Source organism: Podarcis melisellensis, assembly GCF_964234715.1.
Source record: "Podarcis melisellensis genome assembly, chromosome: 13".
Lineage (NCBI taxonomy): Eukaryota > Metazoa > Chordata > Lepidosauria > Squamata > Lacertidae > Podarcis > Podarcis melisellensis.
The window spans coordinates 21,457,671-21,481,120 of NC_138545.1; the positions used below are offsets into that span (position 1 = coordinate 21,457,671).

At 44.5% G+C, this 23,450-nt stretch overlaps 1 protein-coding gene and 1 long non-coding RNA gene across 2 annotated transcripts; one reads left to right on the forward strand and one right to left on the reverse strand.

Moving 5' to 3' along the window:
* Nucleotides 1-5,624: 5,624 nt before the first annotated feature.
* Nucleotides 5,625-11,242, reverse strand: IL27 (interleukin 27). Its single transcript, XM_081886201.1, has 5 exons — nucleotides 11,011-11,242; nucleotides 7,805-7,995; nucleotides 7,263-7,361; nucleotides 6,109-6,273; nucleotides 5,625-6,012 (listed from the first exon to the last, which is right to left on the reverse strand). The coding sequence occupies exons 1-5, from the start codon at nucleotides 11,021-11,023 to the stop codon at nucleotides 5,782-5,784; spliced, it is 699 nt and encodes a 232-aa protein (XP_081742327.1). The 5' UTR covers nucleotides 11,024-11,242; the 3' UTR covers nucleotides 5,625-5,781.
* Nucleotides 11,243-11,362: 120 nt separating this feature from the next.
* LOC309355402 lies at nucleotides 11,363-17,907 on the forward strand. The gene is made up of 3 exons (XR_014162533.1): nucleotides 11,363-12,082; nucleotides 16,092-16,179; nucleotides 17,483-17,907. It is a non-coding gene; the product is annotated as an uncharacterized lncRNA (long non-coding RNA).
* The last annotated feature ends 5,543 nt before the right edge of the window (nucleotides 17,908-23,450 follow it).

The following is a 23,450-nucleotide window of genomic DNA, read 5'->3' on the forward strand; positions in this document are numbered from 1 at the left end:
AAGCACCAAACAAAAGAAGATGAAAAACTAAACTGGAGAAACAAGCCATGGTTTGTTTGACTGTTGGACAATTAATGGTTTGTGGTTTGTCAGAACAAACCATGGCTTGCCATTACAGGCAAACCAGCCAGTCTCTGGTTCAGACTGCTATAAGTCCTTTGCACACAGATACCTAGATCCCATCAATAATAAAAATAAAAAAAACCACAAGAGAGGTTCTTTCAGAGCTACTCCGAGGTTTATTGTTTGTTATTACTCTGCTTGTTAAGTTTGTACTCTTACCATCAGAACCAATCATCATGGCGCCTACAGAGACAAATTTCAGGTGAGAAACACTGTTTGAGCCAGAGTATACCTGATTTTATTTATTTATCTATCACATTTATATGCCACCATTTTCCTCCAGATACATGGTTCTCCCCTTCCTCGTTTAATCCCCCAAACAACCCTGTGAGGTAGGTTAGGCTGTGGGGCAATGACTGGCCTAAGGTCAGCTAGTGGGCTTCATGACTGTGGGGGGATTCAAACCTCGGTTGTCCACATGCTAGTCTGACATTTTAACCACTACAACACACTAGGGAAGATATAAATTTAAAAAATGTCCAGTAGCACCTTAGAGACCAACTAAGTTTGTTACTGGACAATTTTTTTTATTTTTTTCTACTGCGTCAGACCAACACGGCTACCAACCTGAATAGGGAAGATATGTGAGTGGATTTCCTGACACAATCTTCCATAAAGCTGTGGGGAGTGTCTCTGAATTGGCTTGAAGTAGCAGTTTTGGGGGTAAACTGGGGGGGGGGATAATCTGGCATTTTTACAGTCAAAATTGCTCCCTATCCAAGCTTCTTGCAGTCTTGCCTTGAGCAGTGATGAGTAGAAATATTGTGCCTGTCCCCCCCCCCCCGCCTCCAGAAAGGCGATTAGCAGCCTTGGGAGGGGGCCATTTATAGCCCAAGAATACCGTATTTTTCTGCGTATAAGACGCCCCCTATTTTGGGGGACTCCAAATTAAGAAAACACCTCTCAGCACTACCCGTGTATAAGACGAGCCCCAATTTTAAACCTTTTTTTTAAAAAAAAAAAAAATCTAGACTTATACATGGAAAAATACGGTACTTCCCATGAAGCTGAATGCGGAAAGTGACAAATAGCATGTGGGATAGCACGAAACATTTATGTTCATGTAACCAGGAAAAAAAAATGTTTCACAATAAGGAAGCGGGTGGGTGGGGAGTGTTTTTTTCTGGTTTCCTTCTCAAAGTTACCACTCATTAATTTACAAAGTGGCCTTCAAGAGCTCTATGGTGTTAGCACTGGTAATCTGCATTATCTAGATTTCTGTGGATTTGTTGTTGGAATATCTATCTACAGAAGCAGCGGCCAATTCCAGGAGCAGAGTTTTTGATCCAAAGCCTTCTCACAGGATAGGCAAATACCTTGAGGTACTTAGTTTGCTTTGCATAAGCATGGTTATGAATCAATAAATGCCCATTTGCTTTGGCTGTTGATCAGGTGGTTTCACTCTCTGTTGACATTTTTTAGGCAGAGGATGAAAGGGATTATGTGGCCCACACCTTTTTAAAAGAGAGGGGTTTTTTACTGGGGAAATGGTGCAGAGAAGAGGATTAAACATTCCCAATTCCCCCCACCCCTTGAGGTTTTAATTTGCAATTGTAACAGGAAAAAATAATAATAATATATGCTTGGAAAAAGCAATCCATTGCCACACGACCTTGACACAATATTTCCTCAATCCAGTTTTTAGCATATACATTTATATAGGGAGTCCAAATTTCCCAATAGGTGCCTGGATTAAATTGATGATTACAAACCATATGCTCAAACGTGGAAAGAGCAGTGAGATCTTCTAACCACTGGGTGATAGACAGTGGAATTTGTCTTTCCAGCTCTGTACTATAAGCCTCTTAGAACTCATCACAAAACCCACTTCTGTTGCCCATCTGTTTAGTCGAACACCGCCTGCTTCTGTCTCACTGCTCTGACCCAATCTTCCCCTCTCCTGCAGGCTGCTGCTGCGTTTAAGCTTTAAAAACAATGTTTGGACATTTGATTGTGTGTTTCCAAAATTGCACAAGGTTCAGGCCTTCTCTGAGAGAGCAACAATCAAATTATTTCAGCCCGTTTTGTCAGCAAGTCTGCTACATCAAATGCATAAAGTGGATGGAAGAGCTGCGGTCTCTTGCGGGGGAGGGGAACTGCATCATTTTTGGCTCTTTGCCTGTCAGCAGATGTGGAAGATACAGGGACCCTGTACCTCCAGCTAGCTGGCATCTCTCTTACCAGATCAGTCTCCATCACAGTACCAGTAATAGGTTTTTAAAAAAGAAATCTGAGTGAATGTCTCCTTCAGTTATGACATGCATGTTATGTATTTTTTATTTATATCTATATAAACACACACACACACACACACAGAGAGAGAGAGAGAGAGAGAGAGAGAGAGAGAGAGAGTATGCACGTGCAACACTTAATTCCACAGCCCATACATAAACTGCGGAATTACCTCCCTGCCAAGTTGCATCAAGTGGCATAAAAATGATAGAAAATCATTACTGTGGTACCTCAGGTTAAGTACTTAATTCATTCCGGAGGTCCGTACTTAACCTGAAACTGTTCTTAACCTGAAGCACCACTTTAGCTAATGGGGCCTCCTGCTGCTGCCGTGCCGCCGGAGCACAATTTTTGTTCTCATCCTGAAGCAAAGTTCTTAACCTGAAGCACTATTTCTGGGTTAGCGGAGTCTGTAACCTGAAGCGTCTGTAACCTGAGGTACCACTGTATGCAGAGAAGATCAGCAAAATTTAAAACAAATATTTAATCACAAAATCAGTATAGACTTGTTAAAATGAAGGAAGTTTTGGCAAACATCTATAGCAAGGGTGCTGTTATGGGGGGGGGGGAATGGGGGGGTTGGCTTTTGCTGCCCAACTCCCCAGGGGACTGAGTCCCGTAAATCCATGATCAGAGATGAATGGATGGAGGCAAGATCCATAGAAAGCAATGCAGATCTTTATTTTTCTGTTGCAACAGAGTTCCCTCCCCTCCTTACAAGAGGTAGGAGAGACCCAGAACAATGGTGCACAAGCTCCTATAAAGACTTTTGAAATTGCCCACCCTGTAATCCAAGACCACCCCCCAAAACATCATACATACATCACAGAAGGAGGCAGACTCCAGCAGAATTCTGCGAGTGTTGCTTCTCTCCTGTCTGCCAGGATACCTGATAATGCCTTACTTGACTGCATTTTCTGGGTAGCCTGGCCATTCCTTTGAGATGGTAAATACCATATTTTTCCGTGTATAACACACCCACAAGTACACAACACCCCCTATTTTGGGGGACTCAAAATTAAGAAAATGGGGGGTGTGATTGCCCAGAGTAAGGTACTTTAGTTCTTGAATCTCTTACACATATTGATGGCTTACTCAGCTTAACAGATACTTGCCAGACTGTATTTGCAGGGAGGTGTAAGCCCCTACAGTCCAAAGACATTTGGAAAGCTTTTCCCATTTCCTTCTTCCTTGCAGAGAAATATTTGAGGTCAATTTGGAGAGAGTCAAAATGGCTTCAGGGTTGCTCTCCTGTACTGTTTCAGACACGTGGTTTATACACTTACGTATGAGTTTGCTTTTACATATATGAACATTTTTTTCTATATTTGAGACCTTAGAATTCTTATAACAGTGGCTAATGTTAATCATGAGGCAGAGCATTTGGTCCATCTAGATGTCTATGTTCATGGAATCATACAGTAGAGTTGGAAGGGACCAGGAGGATCATCTAGTCCAGTGTTTCCCAACCTTTTTTGGGCAAAGGCACACTTGTTTCATGAAAAAAATCTCGAGGCACACCACCATTAGAAAATGTTTAAAAAATTAACTCTGTGCCTATATTGACTATATATAAAGTAACTCTCTTTAATAGGAATCAAATAAACACAAAGATAGTATTTTATAATTACTTTATTATGAAATAGTAAGTAAACAGAAATATGAAAAATTATTAAATACTTTATTCAGTGCGCAACCTGGGCCTGTTTGGTACAAATGTACACGGAACACCCTTTTCGAATTAAAACACACAGTCTCACGAGAGCAAGGAGCAGCGATTTTATATTTTACGAAAAGAAGTCGCTAGTCCTCATGGTGACAGGGTGGAAAATATTTAAAAGCAGAACCACCTTGAGGAAGGTGGAGTCATATCACATCCCGGCAGGAGGCCTAAATTGGTGGAACGCTCAGGCCCCGCCTATTCAAGGAGGACTATTAATTTGGAGAGCTGCTATCTTCCAAACTGTGAGACGATGTGGCAAAAGGGGAGCCCTGAATGGAACTTTGCGTTTTTGTCTCAACGCCGGTCTCGCGCTGCCGCTTCCCGCGCTCTCAAGGACCCGGGAGGAGGAAGGCGTGAAGGGAATCCCGAAGGCGCGAAAACCTCGCGCATGCGCAGGCCTTCCGCCTGCGACAGCCCAGTAGGCCGGCCGAAGCGAGCAGCGACGGGATGTGGGAGGGAGCTCGCTTGCCGCCCCGCGTGTGCTCGCCACCGCCGCCCTGCCTCTCGCCGCCCGACTCGCCCGCCTCCCTCCCACGGCACACCAGGCAACGTCTCGCGGCACACTAGTGTGCCACGGAACACTGGTTGGGAAACACTGATCTAGTCCAGGGGTTGTCCACCTGGTCCCTACCACCCACTAGGGGGCGTTTCAGGATTCTAGGTGAATGGTAGGGAGTTCTATGGCACAAGCTGAATCCTCCTTCCATCGAGCACTGGTGGGGAGTAAGGAAATTTTACCATCAAGAAAGATGTATTAGTGGGCAGCAGGTATAAAAAGGTTGACTACCCCTGATCTTCTGCCAACCTAGCAGTTCGAAAGCATGTCAAAGGGCAAGTAGATAAATAGGTACCACTCTGGCAGGAAGGTAAAACGGTGTTTCCGTACGCTGCTCTGGTTCACCAGAAGCCGCTTTGTCACGCTGGCCACATGACCCGGAAGCTGTCTGCGGACAAACGCCGGCTCCCTCAGCTACTAAAGCGAGATGAGCACCGCAATCCCAGAGTCGTCCACGACTGGACTTAACGGTCAGTGGTCCCTTTACCTTTTACCCCTGATCTAGTCCTACCTGCTATGCAGCTGGGGATCAAACCTGCAACCTTGGCATTATCAGCACCATGCTCTAACCAACTGAGTTATATTGTTTATCAGTGCCTCTTCGGACTTTCAGAGAAGAATCTTTCCCTGCCACCCGCTCCTGTTCCTTGCACTGTTGGGAGCTCACCACTTCCTCCTGCTCCTCCACTGCTGCATACGCCCCCACCCTCTGCCCCCCCCCCGCTGCAGCCACATGCACCTGGCTGTGGCAAGGAGGCACAGTATTCTTTGCAGAGAAGCCACCATGTGATTTAAAAGTGTGGTGCATATACTGCCCAGATCAGCAGAAAGCCGGCTGCCTAAGGCAGGTTTAGAATTGCCTGTCAAACATTCCTAGCTTTGCTTTCTCTTTCACTCTTTCTTATCTCTTTCCCAAGAAAAGAGCCTTTACTGAACTGAAACAACAATTTCCATAAATGGTCACAGCAGTGTTGGTTTTATTGAAAAAAAATAAGTTAAAAATACAAAATATAAACATTTAGAAAAAAAATAAATACTTATAAATTAAATATTTTAAGATAATTGGTAAATCCATAAATTACAGTAGGGGAAGTGTTGAGGTCTAGTTGCCAGGATGCCAGCATTCTCTGACAGCAGACTGGGGAATCTAGGCTGGGAGTGGTGGAGATTTGGAAGCCTTGGAAAAGGAAGTGTCTTTAGCCACCCGAGTCCTCAGCAGCGAGAATTCCCTTGTGACCCGGCACAGGAAACTGTTGAGGGAGCGCAAGATGACATACACTTCCTGGCGATTCCTCCACCAACTCCGGTGCTGAAGAATTCGAAGGGGCTTGAGTGTTGGCTCAGGCTCGCTTTCAATCGGCAGTCCCCAAAGCAAAATCTACAGGGAGAATCAAGGAAAGGTGTTAAAACAGCACAAAAGATAAAGGACGCCTTTGCCCCGCCTAGCTGTGTCCCAAAGGGCAGGAAGACCTACCTGATAACTCACGTGATGGTCCAGGTCTCGGAGGGAAAGACTGATGTCTTCAAAGTTAGATAGGAATTTAGAGTCTTCTTTGGTGGCCTCGTGGTCCCTCAGCTGTTGTGCCAAACCCTGATAAAATGGCAGCATCTTGGACATGTAGGTCAGGCGCTTGGCATCCTGGGAAAATGGCAGGATTAGGAATCAAACCAGTCAAGAGCACCCAGGTGCCCTGCCTCTTCCCTCCCTGCCCTTGAGATGTGGAAAGAATCCCTGGCGAAAGCAGGCAGCTATGGAGTGTCCCAAAGCTCTGCCAAAACTTCCCATCCAAAATACTAATCATTGGTTAAGGCCCAAACTACATGTTAATCTGGGAAATTGATAATGGATAGCCTACTTCAAAACAAATAACAAATTGCAGCCTACAGAAAGAGGCGTCTAATTAATCTGGTCAAGGAGATAACTTAGGGTATGGGTGTTTAACCTTCTTCCTAACACCAGTTCCCCAATCTATATTGCCCCCACTCAAGTTGATCATCAACAACAACAACATTATTTATACCCTGCCCATCTGACTGAGTTGTCCAGCCACTCTGGGTGGCATCCATCATAATATAAAAACACAACTAAACATCAAGCAATAAAGACTTCTTGATACAGCGCTGCCTTCAGATTGTCTTCAGAAAGCCATATAGTTGTTTATTTGTTTGCTGTCTGATGGGAAGGTGTTCCACAGGGTGGGTGCCACTACCGAGAAGGCCCTCTGCCTGGTTCCCTGTAACCTTACTTTCCAAGATTCTGTGGGGGAAGCCACGACCGCGAATCTGCCTCCAGGTGACCTCACCTTCAGAGACAAGGTCAGTGGGTCCTGGAGGAAGAGGGCCTTTTCACTGGTGATACCTCAGTGACGGAATTCCCTCTCCTTATCAGCTCACCCAAAGCCAACATTTCATATCTTTTAGGCACCAGGTAGCAAAACATTTTGTTTGCTTTATCAGGCTTTTGGTGGCATTGAGTAGTTCACAAGGGCTTTTACCGCCTCTTGTAGAGACTGACAATGTTGTTAAACACAATTTATGTTGTTACTTGCTTTCTATCATCATTTTAAGCCATACTCTGAGGGCATGAAAAGCGGGATAGGAATTTTTCAAATAAATAATTATTCTTACTGGAAGAGAAAGCCACGTGCGGAGATCAAGGCTGACTGAGGGAAGCTGCCCTGAGCTTCGTACAGAAGTGGGCTGCACTCCAGACAGACGTTCAGAGAGCTGGAAAGAAAGAAAGAAAACACCAAGACTCTAGGTGGGGTTGCCAACTTTTCAACCTGCTGCTGCGAATGTGCCTTAAGAAATATACCTTACTTGAGATGGGGGAAGAGACAGAAGCAAGTTATTCAAATTTATTTATTATGTTATTTCCACTTTTCCTCCAAATTTGCTGAGAGTTGTAAAAAATTATTCCATTATAATGTTAGCAGGAACTACCAAAAATAAATTTAACTATTGCTCATAAAGTTGCTAATTTTATACTGCGCCTTCATAGATAACAGATTGATTATTGTTTCATCCCATCAGCAATAACTAAGGACACAGAATTTTCCAGGTTTTCAGTTTTCCACTACTATTCATGTGTCAGAACCTTCAGATATCCCCATCAACCAAGGCCCGTCACACTGCGTGCGCAGAGGAGTTAGAAAGACGAGTAGACTTACGTAGCGACGTGAAATATTCTGTATTTTGCAGAGAAGTTGCCGGGAGTGTCTTAAGCTAATGCCAAATTCTTTCTGCAGAGTCAGCCGCCACTGTGGGATGAGACTGGAGCCATTCTCTCCCTGAAGCCCAGTCGTGGTGGCAGCAATGAAAAGGTCAACATTAAGGACCGCTTGGAGAAGGAGTGTTGCACCTAGACAGTTGTGGGGAGAAGGGAAAGGTGGTGCCATTACATGGGAAAGGCAGCAAATTTGTTGAGCTGGATACCTGTTGATCTTGGGACAAATATTCAGAGCTAGGGTTGTGGTGGGATAAGCCTCAGTTTGTCCATAGGGAGCAATGGGTAGTTCCATCAGGGTACAACTTTGAGGCAGATATCTGTGGGAATGTTCAGGGGTGCAGGAGAGGATATATTGTCTGATTATATCCTTATCCAACTTGTGCTAACAAGTTCCCAATTTCTGCAGAGTAAAATATTCCCCTTTGTCTGAAGTTTGCAATGGCAGCGTTTGCTCAGGCTCGCTTAAGTGTCTATAATAACTACTCTGGTAATTTCCCCTTATTCCCTCTTAAAATAGAAGACACAACACAGTCCTTTACAAAAGTATAAAAAGAGTTTACTTACATTCTGTTTACAATCAGATCCCAGAAGGCAGACTTAAGCTTAGTGAAGTAATATACATTTGGAGTCTATCTCTTAAGAAGATAGTCCCTTTTGTCCTTTCTTGGCTGGGAGCCAAGAGGACATCTTGCATTCAGGAGATGTTGTTCCTTTGATGCATGTGGTGAAAGAGAGAGAGATGGCTGCCCTGTCCTGTGGTTTTATCATTACCTGCACAGGTGAGGCCACACCCACCTCTAGTCACATGTGGAGGAAATCTGTCCCAGCCCAGAGGGAAAGAGGAAGTTTACCTGCTGGCTGGACAAACATCTCTCCCCATGTATAAACATGTACACTCAGGAACGTTGTACTTGACTGTTCTTGTGTTTCACATCCCACAATATCTAGAGCCACTTTGGCAGAATGAGCAGGAAAGTCTACAAATGCAGTGCAGCTTACCATGTTTGGAATACACAGCAGTGCCATCGAAAGAGTCCTGCCCCACTCAACCATTCAACCCAGAGTCAAAAATTACCCAACAATACCACTGATTAAAACAACACCATTTTGGCTCCTACGATTCCTGTCACAGGACCTTAGCAAACACACGTGCTCCCAAATTTGGTTTGCAGGCCTCTCACACAGCGTGACCTCACCATCTGGAGAGGGGAAACCCATGTGAGGGGAATTTCGCTAGCCACTTTGAGTTTTTTTCAGTAGATTTGGAGGTTATGTTTACCAGTAAGGGAAAGCATGGAATGGTGAGCCATTGATCCCTCAGACCTAAACAACCTCAGAGATTTGATTTCAAGACAAAATAGAACAGTGTCTCAGGCTCCTTTAGAGTACAGGTGCGGAACCTTTGGCCAACAGTCAGAGATGATGGAGTTGTAGTCCAGCAAGGTCTGAGGGGCCACAGGATTCCCAAACCTGGACTACAGTGTATTGAATCCATAAACAAAGGTGTCTAGAAGTGGTCCAGGGCATGCTGGTACTTAAAGTAGAAAATCCAAATGCCAGGGGTGGCCAGTAATGCATTGCCAAAAATAAAGGGGTGAAAAGTGACACCAATTTGCTTAACATTTGCATATGGTAATTTATATGTATAGTTACAGAACTGGACTTAGGCTGGACAGTCCTCAAATATGGAATACCTTCAAACAGAGGACTGTCTGACAGCCCTTCAAAATAGAGGACTGCGAAGTAGGACACACATGGCTATCCTACAAATGGCCCTCCACTCATCCCTCAGAGCAGTGGTTCCCAAACTTTTTTGAGGAACCCTCCTTACTTCCATAAACTCCTCCCCACTGCCCCCTACCCTATAAAAAGCATTATTCAGAATAGTGCTTTGCTTGGCACACTAAGGAAGATCATAACACAACAAACTTCAAAACAGTAACAAACAATTACACATTTAATAAAAATCCAGTTAGAACTATTTAATGTAATTAATTCAACAAAACTGATGAGCTTGATCCAGTGATACCAGCTTTTCAAAGCTTCACGGTCAGTTAACGGAAATGGTAAAGGACCCCTGGATGGTTAAATCCAGTCAAAGGCGACAATGGGGTTGTGGCGCTTATCTTGCTTTCAGGCTGTGGGAGCCTGCATTTGTCCTAAGACAGCTTTCAGGGTCATGTGGCCAACATGACCAAACCGCTTTTGGTGCAATGGGACACCGTGATGGGAGCTAGAGCGCATGAAAACGCCATTTACCTTCCTGCCACAATGGTACCTATTTATCTGCTTGCACTGGTATGCTTTTGAACGGCTAGGTTGGCAAGAGCTGGGACAGAGCAATGGGAGCTCACCCCGTTCCACAGATTCGACCCAAAAGGGTCAGTGGTTTAGACCACAGCACCACCTGCTCCCCTCACACCTCCAGCACCCCCCTGCTGTCTCCTTGTCTCTTAGCGCCCCAGGTAATACTATCCACTTTAGGAACCTCTGTTCCAGAGTAAAATATAAGCCGTTTGTTTTGTTATGACTGCTTATGCCCCCTTCCCTCTCTGCCGTGAAACTTGAGAATTGATATTTATAAATGCCTCTTGAACAGTTTCACACCCAAGGGGGAGCCAAACTCAAATTTCCTTAACACGGCCACACACTAGCCATTTTAAGCACATTAGTGCTGCTTTAAGAGTCATGGCTTCCCCCAAGAATCTTGAGAACTGTAATTTACCCTTCACAGAGCTATAGTGTCCAGAATCCTTAACAAACTACAGTTCCCCAAGATTCTTTGGAGAATACATGATAGTCGAAGTGGTACGAAACTGCTTTAAAGGCATGGTGCGGCTGTGACCCACATCCAAGTTACATAGCCATTTGCCTTCAGGCTCCAAGGCAAAGGGTCTCAAAGTGGAGGCTTCTCCGTTAGTAGTACTATAAAACCTGCCACCTGAGCTGCTTTGCCTCACCCTAGCTAATGCTAGAGCCGGCCCTGGCAAGCCTCTTCCTGCCATTGACACAGCCAGCCTTCGTGTCTCATCCCTTGCCTGCACTACACAGTGCCCCAATAAATCTCACCCTGGACTATCTTCAGGACCGAAGCAAGGAAAAGCTAGAAATATAAAGAAATATCACAAATATTTTCTCATTTCTTACCACACAGACGCATCTTGAGAATCTCTGATTAGTGGGGTATCTGCCTGTCTGTCCAAGAAGGCAATGTTTGATCCTACAGCCCATCTTGGGGGCCTTTTTATGTCCACTGGCTTTCATTTTCATTTGGACCTGTAATGTCCAAGATTACAAAGGGTGCTCTTTTCAAAGAGGCGAAACAATCTGATTTCTGGAACTGTGTCTTTCACCTCTATGGTAGCTTCTCTCTGTTGTAGTTTCGGGGGGAGGGAGTAGCAAGGGATTGGAGCGGCCAGGGTGCTTGCTCAGCTTCCTCTTTTCTGGTGGGGGGGGGGGAGAAACCGCTTGAAAAGAGGATTTCTTCAGCTGACCATGTGACACAGGATGCCCTCTCATCTTGGGGAACCCTCTCATTCAGCCTGGGGCTTTTTCAACACCACCAATGTACTCAATTTCTGGTCTCTGTTGATGTTTCTCACCCTCCTCCCAGCAAACTCCAAGCAGAGAACACTATTAAAAATTGCCTCATCATAAAATACACCGCAGTATTTGGAATAAGGGAATAGAAAGTCATCCCCAAATGCTAGCTCTGCATGTTACATTGAATCCGCTGCCCCTCATTGGCAAACCCTTGCCCATCTCTGTTTGACAAAGGTCTGCCTTAGTATTGCACATTTCACTGTTATCAGGGAGTTTACTATACAGGTGCCTCTCTGCTTATGTGGAGGTTATGGTTCCAGGGATAGCACCTGGACAACTGACAACCATTTTGTGTGAGACAATAAGGTGACAACATCCCCCCTATCATTGGCCTCCTGCTCCTGTTCAATAACCAAGCACCCACCTCCTTCTCCTTGGTCTTCCAGGAAGAAGAGTGAGGCAGGGCACAGGAGTGGCTTCAAGATGGCTGCTTGACAACGAGGTCAGCCATTGGTACATGTACCCAGTGCTGTCTACTCTGACTAATAAGAGTTCTGCTCAATCAGACCAAAGGCCTAACTTATTTTCCCACAGTGGCTAATCAGATCACTAGCAAGACGTGTGTGCAATAGCCCTCCGTCAGTTGCTTTTCGGAGGCATGGTATTGATAATGGAGGTAATTACTATTATTGTTGCTATTTTGACACTAGGGCTGGGCGATATATCGATATATCGAACAAAACCGCTTTGAATTCTATATTGGTTTCATAATTTTTGACCTGGCATTATATTGCAAATCATGATGTGTGCTAAAGCTGGGCCATATATCATCCAAAACCAGTTTGAAGTCCATGTTGTGATATCGGTTTCATAATTTTTTGACCTGGCAATACATTACGAATCATGGTGTGCCCATGTGCTATGCAAAAATCCCAATGCAGGGAAAACCATAAAGCCAATCAATGCCTCGCCATAGCTCCATACTTACTTCAGAAATCATTATATATCAGTATATTGAGATGTTTAGTTGGTGATATATCACAATGTTAAAAACCAGATATTGCCCAGCCCTGTCACCCTAAGGTTCCAGAGCAGGTCGCAACCAATTGAAATACGATACAATGGTACCTTGGGTTAAGAACCTAATTCGTTCTGGAAGTCCGTCCTTAACCTGAAACTGTTCTTAACCTGAAGTACCACTTTAGCTAATGGGGCCTCCCAATGCCACTGCTGCTGCGCAATTTCTGTTCTCATCCTGAGGTAAAGTTCTTAACCTGAGGTATTACTTCTGGGTTAGTGGAGTCTGTAACCTGAAGCGTCTGTAACCTGAGGTACCACTGTATTAAAATCAGTTAAAGACAAGTTACAATCACAATGATAGGGCTGTGCAAGGCCGGCCTGCCACGAGGCAGAGTGAGGAGGCTGCTTTGGGTGGCACAACCCCATGAGGTGGTACCATGCGACCAAGGTAAGAGAGGCTCAGGTGGGGTGGGTGGGCTTCAGTGGCGAAACAGGACAGGCTGCCCCTGAGGCTGGGTGCTAAAAGTATTCATATCAAGGGTCTAATAGCAAAAGACTAGTGGTAATGGATAGCCTTGTCCTCCATGAATTTGTCTAATCCTTTTATTAAGTTATCCTCTACATGGGGCTACCTTTGAAGTGACCCAGAAACTACTACTAATCCAGAACACGGCAGCCAGACTGGTGAGTGGGAGCTGCCACCGAAACCACATAACACAGATCTTGAAAGACCTACATTGGCTCCCAGTACGTTTCTGAGCATAATTCAAAGTATTGGTGCTGACCTTTAAAGCCCTAAATGGCCTCGGCCCAGTACACCTGAAGGAGCGTCTCCACCCCTGTTGTTCAGCCCAGACACTGAGGTCCAGCGCCCCTTTGCTGGAGAAATCCCAAAGTTCTGCAAATGCATTTACATAAAAGAGTGTTTCAAATGTTGCAAATGCAGAAATCCAAACATTTGCTCACAGACCAAGACTTGGTGTACAAACGTGGGTGTTCTGGCCACAACGGAAAGAAGTATGTTCGTTCCATGAGAAAAACAGGGCCAGGAAGTTGACTTCTAGGAACTCTGAAGAATCAAAGCACGTCTTCCCTTGTATGCAAATTCTATTCTCGTTCAGTGTCTCTCTCTCACCATCAGCGTCTAGTTTAGGTGGTTGTGGAGAGAGTATTCAGAAGGCTAGCCACTGAGAGCATTAGGCCAACTTCTCTAGCAAAATTAAGGCAACTGTACTAGGATTACTTTTACGGCAGCAAGTGGTTGTAGTCCTGTCTTGGCTCCATTAACTTGCTCCTGTCCAAACATCCAAATTCACCACATGGTCCATTTCTGAGCTACTCACTATGTGTGTCTTATTTAAAAATAATAATAAATCTCTGCCATATATCTCACAACAAAAAAATCCTTCCAGTAGCACCTTAAAGACCAACTAAGTTAGTTCTTGGTATGAGCTTTCGTGTGCATGCACACTTCTTCAGATACACACTTCTTCAGATACACTTCTGTGTATCTGAAGAAGTGTGCATGCAAACGAAAGCTCATACCAAGAACTAACTTAGTTGGCCTTTAAGGTGCTACTGGAAGGAATTTTTTTGTTTTGACTATGGCAGACCAACACGGCTACCTATCTGTAAATATATCTCACATATTTTGCACACATCTCAAGAGGTTCTGTCATTCAGGCTGCAACCCCAGGCACACTTTGGCCATGTACACACTCCAGTTTACTCTGCTTCCAATGCACTCCCATCACTGGTATGTGAAGCCGTGTACACACAACGTCGGCCACTATCCACACATATCTTGTCGTTTGTTGAAAAATGCTGCATTTGGATATGTTCAAACGACCTTTGATCTGGTTTGAAAATGTAAGCCATGAGAAGACAACTACAGCCCCTCTTTGCCCACTAATGTGGACAGATAGCAGGTGGCTTAGAAACAAATTCAACCATACTCATGTGTACAACAGCATGCATATGTGATTCAAAACACAGCAAAATCCAATGACCTTGCTGCATTTTAAGCCAGGAATGTGAACACAGCCCTGGTTGGCAGTAAGCCTAGAGATGGATGGATCAGTCTGTTCTCTCCTGACTCTGCAATAATCTGAAAATCTGATTCAATATTAATCACCAAAATCACATTTAAATATATATAAATGTGTCTTTAAATACATATTTTGTGGCAATGTGCTCATTTCTAAAAAGAAAAAGAAAAAGGTTATCCTATAAGCATTTTTAATACATATTGGTACTTTTTTGAAATGTGCAGTAAAACACAAATTTTAAAGGATAACTATATTTCAATTTACATATGAGTCTGGTAAGTGTGGATCAGGCAAATTTCACATCAAATTAACAGCAACTAGAGGTGCCAGGTTGCCCCCAAGATTGGGGAGGCTCCCAGTGTGCATTACACACATATGACATCACACACGCAGCACACGACAGCACAACCATCCCCCGATGCCGTGTAGGCTGGTGCAGCCTTCTGAGACGTCATGCAAATATTGTAGGGGCCTAAGACACCTCGGCCTCCTAGAGTTGGCATGCCTGACAGCAACTGAATTCCACAAGAGGAAGTTGTTCGTGAATAAGCATGCAGAGTATTGGATTTGTGTTTCTCAAAAGTATTCTGTTACATTGTGAAGACAAGTGGTGCAGCAACAAAACTTCTAGCTCATTTGCAAGGTCTGGTATGGTTCCAAATTGGATGGCGGACTGCATGTTGAGATTCCTACACCCAGAGGCCAGGTTACGGTATTCATCTCTGCAAGCGGATTAAATGTCTCAAGCAATTGCAACAATAGTACCACCAACCACACCACTTGTAGCAGCTGGCTGAGAACCGGTCTCCATGTGACAATAAATGTGTCACTTGAATTTACATTTGTATTTTACAGCTGCTACCAGGGGTAGAGTGGGATAGTTTTTAATCAGGGTGGGCAAGTTTATACCATGGGTAGGCAAACTAAGGCCAGGGGGCCGGATCCGGCCCAATCACCTTCTAAATCTGGCCCACAGACGGTCTGGGAATCTGTGTGATTTTACATGAGTGGAATGTGTCCTTTTATTTAAAATGCATCTCTGGGTTATTTGTGGGGCATAGGAATTCATTCTTTTCTTTTTTCAAAATATAGTCGTCCCCCCCCCCCGCCCCACAAGGTCTGAGGGACAGGGGACCAGCCCCCTGCTGAAAAAGTTTGCTGACCCCTGGTTTATGCATTTTCGTTCCCACTGCAGTCCCAACAATATTTGCCCCCTTGAAGCTGCTGTTTGTGCCAGAAGTGAGGCTTCCATTATTGCCAGTGGGAGCTTCTCTCAGTGTAAGGCAAATTGCCGCTGAGGAGTGGCAACATGAGAACGGGCCTTTTCTGTGATGGCTTCCAGTTTGTGGAATGCTCTCCACAGGGAGGCTTGCCTGGAGCCTTCATTACATATATTTAAGCACCAGGTGAAAACTTTTCTCTATAACCAGGCCTTTGGCTAATTAAGCAATTGGCTAATTAAGTATGTCCTTTTAAATGTGTTTGTGGGAGCATGGGGTTTTTTTGTATTCTGTGTTATCATTTTGTATTTTTATGTTGTAATCGGCTCTGTGATCTTCAGATGAAGGGAGGTTCACAAATTCACTAAATAATAATAATATTTTTTCATGGTTTTAGCCTATGGCCTGGAGATGGCTGCTGTTAACAAATAACCCTTTTTTACACGATAAGCGCAGAGGAGGTTGATTTGCTGTAATCATCTCTTGTAGGTGTATAATGATTATTTTTATAACTTGTGGCTTTTGGTTTTGAAGCAGCAAAAAACCAGTTCCTGTTCTCTGCTGAGTCACAGTGTAAGAGTCACTGATAAATACCTAGCTAGTCACGTTTTCTTGAAAACAGGCACAGTTTCTTTATGACTATTTGTGTTACATTTGGAGCCCCACTCTTCCTCAAAAGAGAAACACGCATGCCCCACATTCCCTTCTATCCTGGGAGATGGATTGGGATGAGAGGCTGGCATGATGTAATCTCATGAGCTTTGTGAATGAGCAGACATTTGAACCCGGGTCTCCTTGGGCTGTGCCCATGACTCTAGCCACTAGACTGGAACCAACTAAATCAACTTAACCAGGTAACTTTAGTTCCCACTGAAAGCAATGGGACTAAAACTAAGTCATGACTAACCTACTCCATTGATTTCAGTGGGGCCTAAGTTCAGTTAAGTTCCATTTTCCATCCTCCTGGCATGCACTCTTTACAAAGACCCGAGGAACGAGATTATCACCCCTCTCTTATTGTCCATTCTGGGTCACCCAACCACTGCCAGTGTGGTGTAGTGGTTAAGAGCGGTAGTCTCGTAATCTGGGGAACTGGGTTCTCGTCTCCGTTCCTCCACATGCAGCTGCTGGGTGACCTTGGGCTAGTCACATTTCTCTGAAGTCTCTCAGCCCCACTCACCACACAGAGTGTTTGTTGTGGGGGAGGAAGGGAAAGGAGAATGCTAGCCGCTTTGAGACTCCTTAAAGGGAGTGAAAGGCGGGATATCAAATCCAAACTCTTCTTCTTCTGCCACAGTGTCTTTTCTCCTGGCAGATCAAGAGGAGCAGATGACTGTAAAGGTTGCAAGGTTTCTAGCTGGGGCAATCAGAATAAGGTCCACTATTTGATTGCTGATTCATGACCTTAAACTGTGTTTTATATAATTGACTTTTTATTTTGTTCCGTGGACATCGCAATTTTCTTTTGGTGCTATGGCCGATGGCTGACGCAAATAGAGTTTCATTCATTCAACTGGATCCAGCCCAGTGAATTTAGAGTGGATAGTGACCCTTGAGATCATCCATAGTTCAAACAGCTGCTCCATGTAGAATCCCCAATGCAGGATGGGACTATGGCATTGCTGACCACAGGCCACCCAGCCCAGTGATCAGCATCATCTGCCCCTTAGTTTTCAATGGCTTATCTGAACAGAAAGGTTTTTGGCCTGCTGGCAGAAGGATAGCAAAGAGAGAACAAATTTTTAAAAACGTTTAAAATAACTTTTTCTTTAAATAAAAACCCCAAAGACTTTATTTAAGGTGCCAAAATCCCAATGGAGCAGAAAAGACTATTTATGAGACCACAGCTGCATGGATATTATTGGACCAGAGATGGAAAGAGGACAGTCCTGACCAGAGAAGAATGGCAGATCAAGTTGATGGATTATGCTGAAATGGCAAAAATGACCAGAAGAATCAGAAATCAGGAAGACCAAAACTTCAATAGGGAATGGGGGAAATTTATAATTTACCTTAAAAACCATTGTAAAGAGTTTAAATTGTTGGTAGGATTTGAATAACAGTTGTAGGTTAATGGTGAATTTTGAATATAATGGAGATGTAAAAGATTTGGATTATTATGCAAGATGCAGGACGATATGATTAATAACAGGACCTACAAAGGGGAGGAGGGAAGTCCAGGAGATTCTTTGGAATCTTGTTTTTATGTTATATGTTGTATGTTTGTGAAGGTAAAATCTTAATTTGAATAGCCAAATAAATAATTGTTAATTTTTTTTTTAAAAAGGATAACAAAGAGGGAGCCAATCTACCTTTATTGTGAGGGAGTTTCACAATACTGGAGCAGAAAAGGCTCTCTTGTGTCACCACTAAGTTTGCTTCTGAGGGTTATGTTTATGAGGATTATGGCATAAACTTTTGTAGACTCATGACCACTTCCTCAGCTTTCCTAAGGTGTGTGTCTGTGTGTGTATCCATATAAATTGTATGCTACGCAATGAATGAATGGCAATGAGATGCAAAAGAACAAAAACAAAACCTCCAATCAGTCCGTGATAATTAAATATACGTTAAATAAGCATACCTTTAACATTTTAGGGATGCGGGTGGCGCTGTGGTCTAAACCACTGAACCTAGGGCTTGCCGCTCAAAAGGTTGGCGGTTCAAATCTCCGCGATGGGGTGAGCTTCCGTTGCTCGGTCCCTGCTCCTGCCAACCTAGCAGTTCGAAAGCACGCCCAAAAGTGCAAGTAGATTAATAGGGAAGGTAAACGGCATTTCTGTGCACTGCTCTGCTGTTGGTGTTCTGTTGCGCCAGAAGTGGCTTAGCCATGCTGGCCACATGACCTAGAAAACCTATGGAGTGGACAAACGCTGGCTCCCTTGGCCTGTAAAGTGAGATGAGCACAGCAACCCCAGAGTTGTTGGTGACTGGACTTAACTGTCAAGGGTCCCTTTACCTTTACCGTAACATTTTACAGTAGCAGATTGAAGGTAATTGCTCAAACAATCATACAGTGGTACCTCGGGTTACATACACTTCAGGTTACAGACTCTGGTAACCCAGAAATAGTACCTCGGGTTAAGAACTTTGCTTCAGGAGGAGAACAGAAATCGTGTGGCGGCAGTGGGAGGCCCCATTAGCTAAAGTGGTACCTCAGGTTAAGAACGGTTTCAGGTTAAGAACAGACCTCCGGAACGAATTAAGTTCTTAACTTGAGGTACCACTGTATTAGCACTTGTCCTGGAGCAGGGAACCATTCAAAAGAAACAGATTCCTGGCACTGACCAGCTAATTAACCCAAGTAGTGTGTTTAAAGGGGGGGGGCGAGGGGAGGAAGTGTAAGAGTGAGAGTGATATGGAAAAATCCACCGGGGGAATTCTAGAAGAGCAGAACTCGGTGGAATTTGGAAAAATATTACCCTTCTGGACACCAACTGGCATGGATTGGTTTTTTAAAAAAACAAACAAACAAGAAGTTCCCCACTTCTAAAATAGCTTTCATTATTTAAGTAAAAATGTTAGAAGAATAGGGAAGTGCCTGCAGTGGTCACATCCTGACTGTTGTCCCAGAACTGAGCTAGATTGGTAAAGAAAAAGCATTTTATATGCGTTGTATATGTGTTATAACACTGTGACACCAGATGGCGCTGTGGAGTCCTATCTTTCCCTACCAGATTTCCCTGTATGAGTTTACAACGCGTTTAACTGAATCGCTTCTTTGACGTGTCTAGATCCAGCCCTACGTGAAGAAGTAGGGCAGCCACATATCATGCTTCACAGAGGAGTTGCTTGAAGGAATCCTCTATTTGATAAATTGTCCAGTCCAAATCTGGTTTCAAGATAAAAGAACCAATGGAAAGGAAAGAAACAGGAAGGGCCCTGAAAGTTGCCCATCAACAGTGCAGTCAAAGCAGGCCTTACAGGTCACTTGGTCAGTCTTTACACTATGGTGAGATGTACAATATCTCTACTGAAATTATAGGAATGGTGTCTAGCTTTGTATCCATATGCAATTATGGAAAATCTATTTTGCCCTCTGTTTTGGGAGATGGCCACCCTGAGCGTCAAGGATTGAGATTCCCACAATTGTTACTATAGGATAGGCATTGTGGAGAACAGGATGTTGGCCTAGGTAGGCCTTTGGCCTGATCCAGCAGAGGGATGGATCCAGCTGCTGTGAGCTGTGTCCCCTCAGTTGCCAGCTGCTTTTAACAGGCACTACTCCAGACCCTCCAAGTATCCCTATTTTCCAGGGACAGTTCTGGATTTACAGAAGCCTACCCAGTTTCTGATTGGATTCCAAAATGTCCTTCTTTTCCTTAGCATGTCCCTGTTTTCATCGAATAAATGTCAGAGGGTGTGTGAGACTGTGATGCTCTGCGAGAGAGAGGACGGAGTGTGTACGTCTTTCTGTTTCAGCAGGGAGCTGAATCATGAGAGCAAGAAACCAGTAGGAAAAACAGCAAAGGGGATTTTAACTAATGCCAATGGAAAATCCCAGGCAGCCAGAGCAGAAACCTGGGGGTGGATGTCCCTATGGCCTCAGATGCTGCTGACTCATGGCCAGCTCAGCTCATCAGCAGCGGGATGAGGTCATTACTTTACTCTAGAGCGAGTTCCTCATACCTGAAAGGCTGTGGAACTGCCTTCCCACAATACTGAGGCTGCGCGTAGATGCTTCTGTTTTTTCGCACACACAGCTCCTGCCATCACAAGACACCTTTCACAGGGAGCACACCTTGCTTGCTGCATCTAACGGCTTTCCACAGGGCAAGGATTGTATTTGGGAAGGGAGTGTATGTGTCGGACCCTGGGGTGCCTTTCTAGGGAGCCAGTCCCAGCAGGGTCTTGACATTTCTTTTCAAATGCTAAGAAACAGAAAGTGAAATCAGTGATGCTCAAATGTCTTGTTTCCTAGAGCAGCCACTGTTTCTGAGCAGCAGAGCAAATAGTCCCTTCAAGCACCAAGGTCTTACCATCAGTCGTCGAGGGGGAATTAGGAGTCCTCCTGGGTTCTCCCTACCAGCACCGAGATTGAGTTGGATCAAATTCAGGATTGCACAATTTGCACCGTCCCACCATGCGCTGGCTGGTACACACCGACTCCCCAGGCATATAGAATCGAACCCCTTGCAAGCCACCATACAAGGAGTGGTTGGGTTGCGTTTGGTTTGGCAATTTGCCCGTTCTGGAGGCATGACCTAAAGTTGTGCATCAGGATACAGATGGGGATGCAGATGGGAAAAACGTGGCCGAAGAGCACTTAGAACTAGGGCTGCCCAAAAATTTTATTGGCTGGGTCGACCAATTAAATTGGCTTTTTAAATAGGGTAAAACAAGTGTGTGCTTTAAATCTAAGCACTTAAACCGCAATCTACAGGCATCACACACCCAAGAGGCAACCCCCCCCCCCCCATCTCACACAGGAGGGAAACCTTATTTTTAAGATGGAGCTGGCTAACTAGCTAGAAAAGGCTTGTTTTCCTTGTTACTTCAAACAATTGTTTTGTCATGTGAAAAGTTCATTAAGCAGTTCAAACTAAGATCTGGGTGGGATTCCTGATGGGAATAGCACAAAAAACCATCAGGTAGCCGTTGTATGTGTGCTCACAACAGTTTTTACATTGTAATACATCAGTTGCTGATCGCTGAAGAATTGATGCTTTTGAATTATGGTGCTGGAGGAGACTCTTGAGAGTCCCATGGACTGCAAGAAGATCAAACCTATCTATTCTTAAGGAAATCAGCCCTGAGTGCTCACTGGAAGGACAGATCGTGAAGCTGAGGCTCCAATCCTTTGGCCACCTCATGAGAAGAGAAGGCTCCCTGGAAAAGACCCTGATGTTGGGAAAGATGGAGGGCACAAGGAGAAGGGGACGACAGAGGACGAGATGGTTGGACAGTGTTCTCGAAGCTACCAACGTGAGTTTGACCAAGCTGCGGGAGGCAGTGGAAGACAGGAGTGCCTGGCGTGCTCTGGTCCATGGGGTCACGAAGAGTCAGACATGACTAAACAACAACATCCTCATCAATTGCAGGGACTGTCTGTTGTTGCTGAACTACAACTTGCATCACCTGAGGCTATTGACTATGCTTGCAGGAGCTGATGGGGATTGTAGTTCAGAAACATCCAGAGGACCAAAGGTCTCTTATCCCTCTATACATTGTCCTTAGACCTAAGACCTATTGATTTCCAGGATACTTACACCAAGGTAAGTAGGTATAGGATTTCAGCCTTATTTTAATGATTCCTTATAACAAGCATAGGCAAACTTGGCCCTCCAGATGTTTTGGGACTACAGTTCCCATTATCCCTGGCCACTGGTCCTGTTAGCTAGGGATCATGGGAGTTGTAGGCCAAAAACATCTGGATGGCCGAGTTTGCCTATACCTGCCTTATAAACAAGAATCCTCAATCCATGAGGGAAACACGTTTTTAGAATTTACAGTATTGTTAAATACAAGTTACTTATAAAACTGTTACTAGAGGCATTCCCCTTTCACTCTCAGAATGCTTTTTTCGAAATGGCATTGGCTGACATATACACACGTTATCTAAAAACAAAAGTATTCCCTCCTCAAAAAAACCCAAACAAACCGACTGTCTTATGCAAATTAGTGTTGTTTTGGTCACTCAGTCCAAACCCATTTGATGCACGGACCAATATTTCCTTTAATCAGATGGCAGCCTTAGTTGAAACAAATTCTAAGAGCATGAATTAGTTCTACTGTGGCTTCAGCTTTTGGTCTCTCACTGGCTTGCTCTGAGCTCCATCCATGTATGTTTGGGGTTTGAAGGGAACAGTCAAAAGCTGCAACGTATGACCTTGACCAGGCACTCCCAACCTTTGGGCCCTCCAGATGTTTTGGACTACAATTCCCATCATCCCTGACCACTTGTCCTGTTAGCTACGGATCATGGGAGTTGTAGGCCAAAACATCTGGAGGGCCACAGGTTGGGGATGCCTGACCTTGACAATGCACCTTTTGTGGGATTCTCTTTCTTGCCTTATGTTCTTTAGGGTGTAGTTAGGAAAGGAATAAAGAAGTCCCACTGGCCTCTGCAAGCATAGCCAATGGGCTGAAATGGTGGGAGTTGTCGTTCAGCAACATCTAGAGGGCCAGAGGTTCCTCACAGCTGGAACAGGAAGGAGAGCTTCTCTTCCATCCTGCTGGGGAAGCAGCAGCATTATTAAGTCAGTTCTTGCCTTCCCCCACAGGGAAGAACAGAGAGGTGAGGAAGGAGGACTGAGCAGGTTTGTAATTTATTTTGGAAACTGCATCAGGTAAATAAAAAATACCCAGCATGCACACGTGCGCACACACACACACACACACACACACACCAGCTTCTCTCTAGCCCATCTTATACTGCAGGAAAGGAACAAAATAGGAGACCAAAACCTTTGAGGAAGTTGGGTATGTTTAACCTGGAGAAAAGCTGATTAACAGGTGAAAAAGTAGCCATCTTATTCAGTTCCTGAAAAAGTTGCCACATATGGGGAACAATTGTTCTGTGTTGCTACAGAAGGAAGGCTCTGAACAACAGGGTCTAAGGGCAAGCAGGTTTTCGATGAAATGTTTAAGAATAAACTTCCTGACTGTATGAGCTGTTTGTGAGCGTGAGCAGGCTGCCTTAGAAGGAGGTGGATGTTCCCATGGCTAGAGGTGTTCTTGCTGTAGTTTTTTATTAAGCAGAAGCCAGGTAACTACGTTATCCAGATCAGCAAATTTCCTCCACTGACACAGGGTT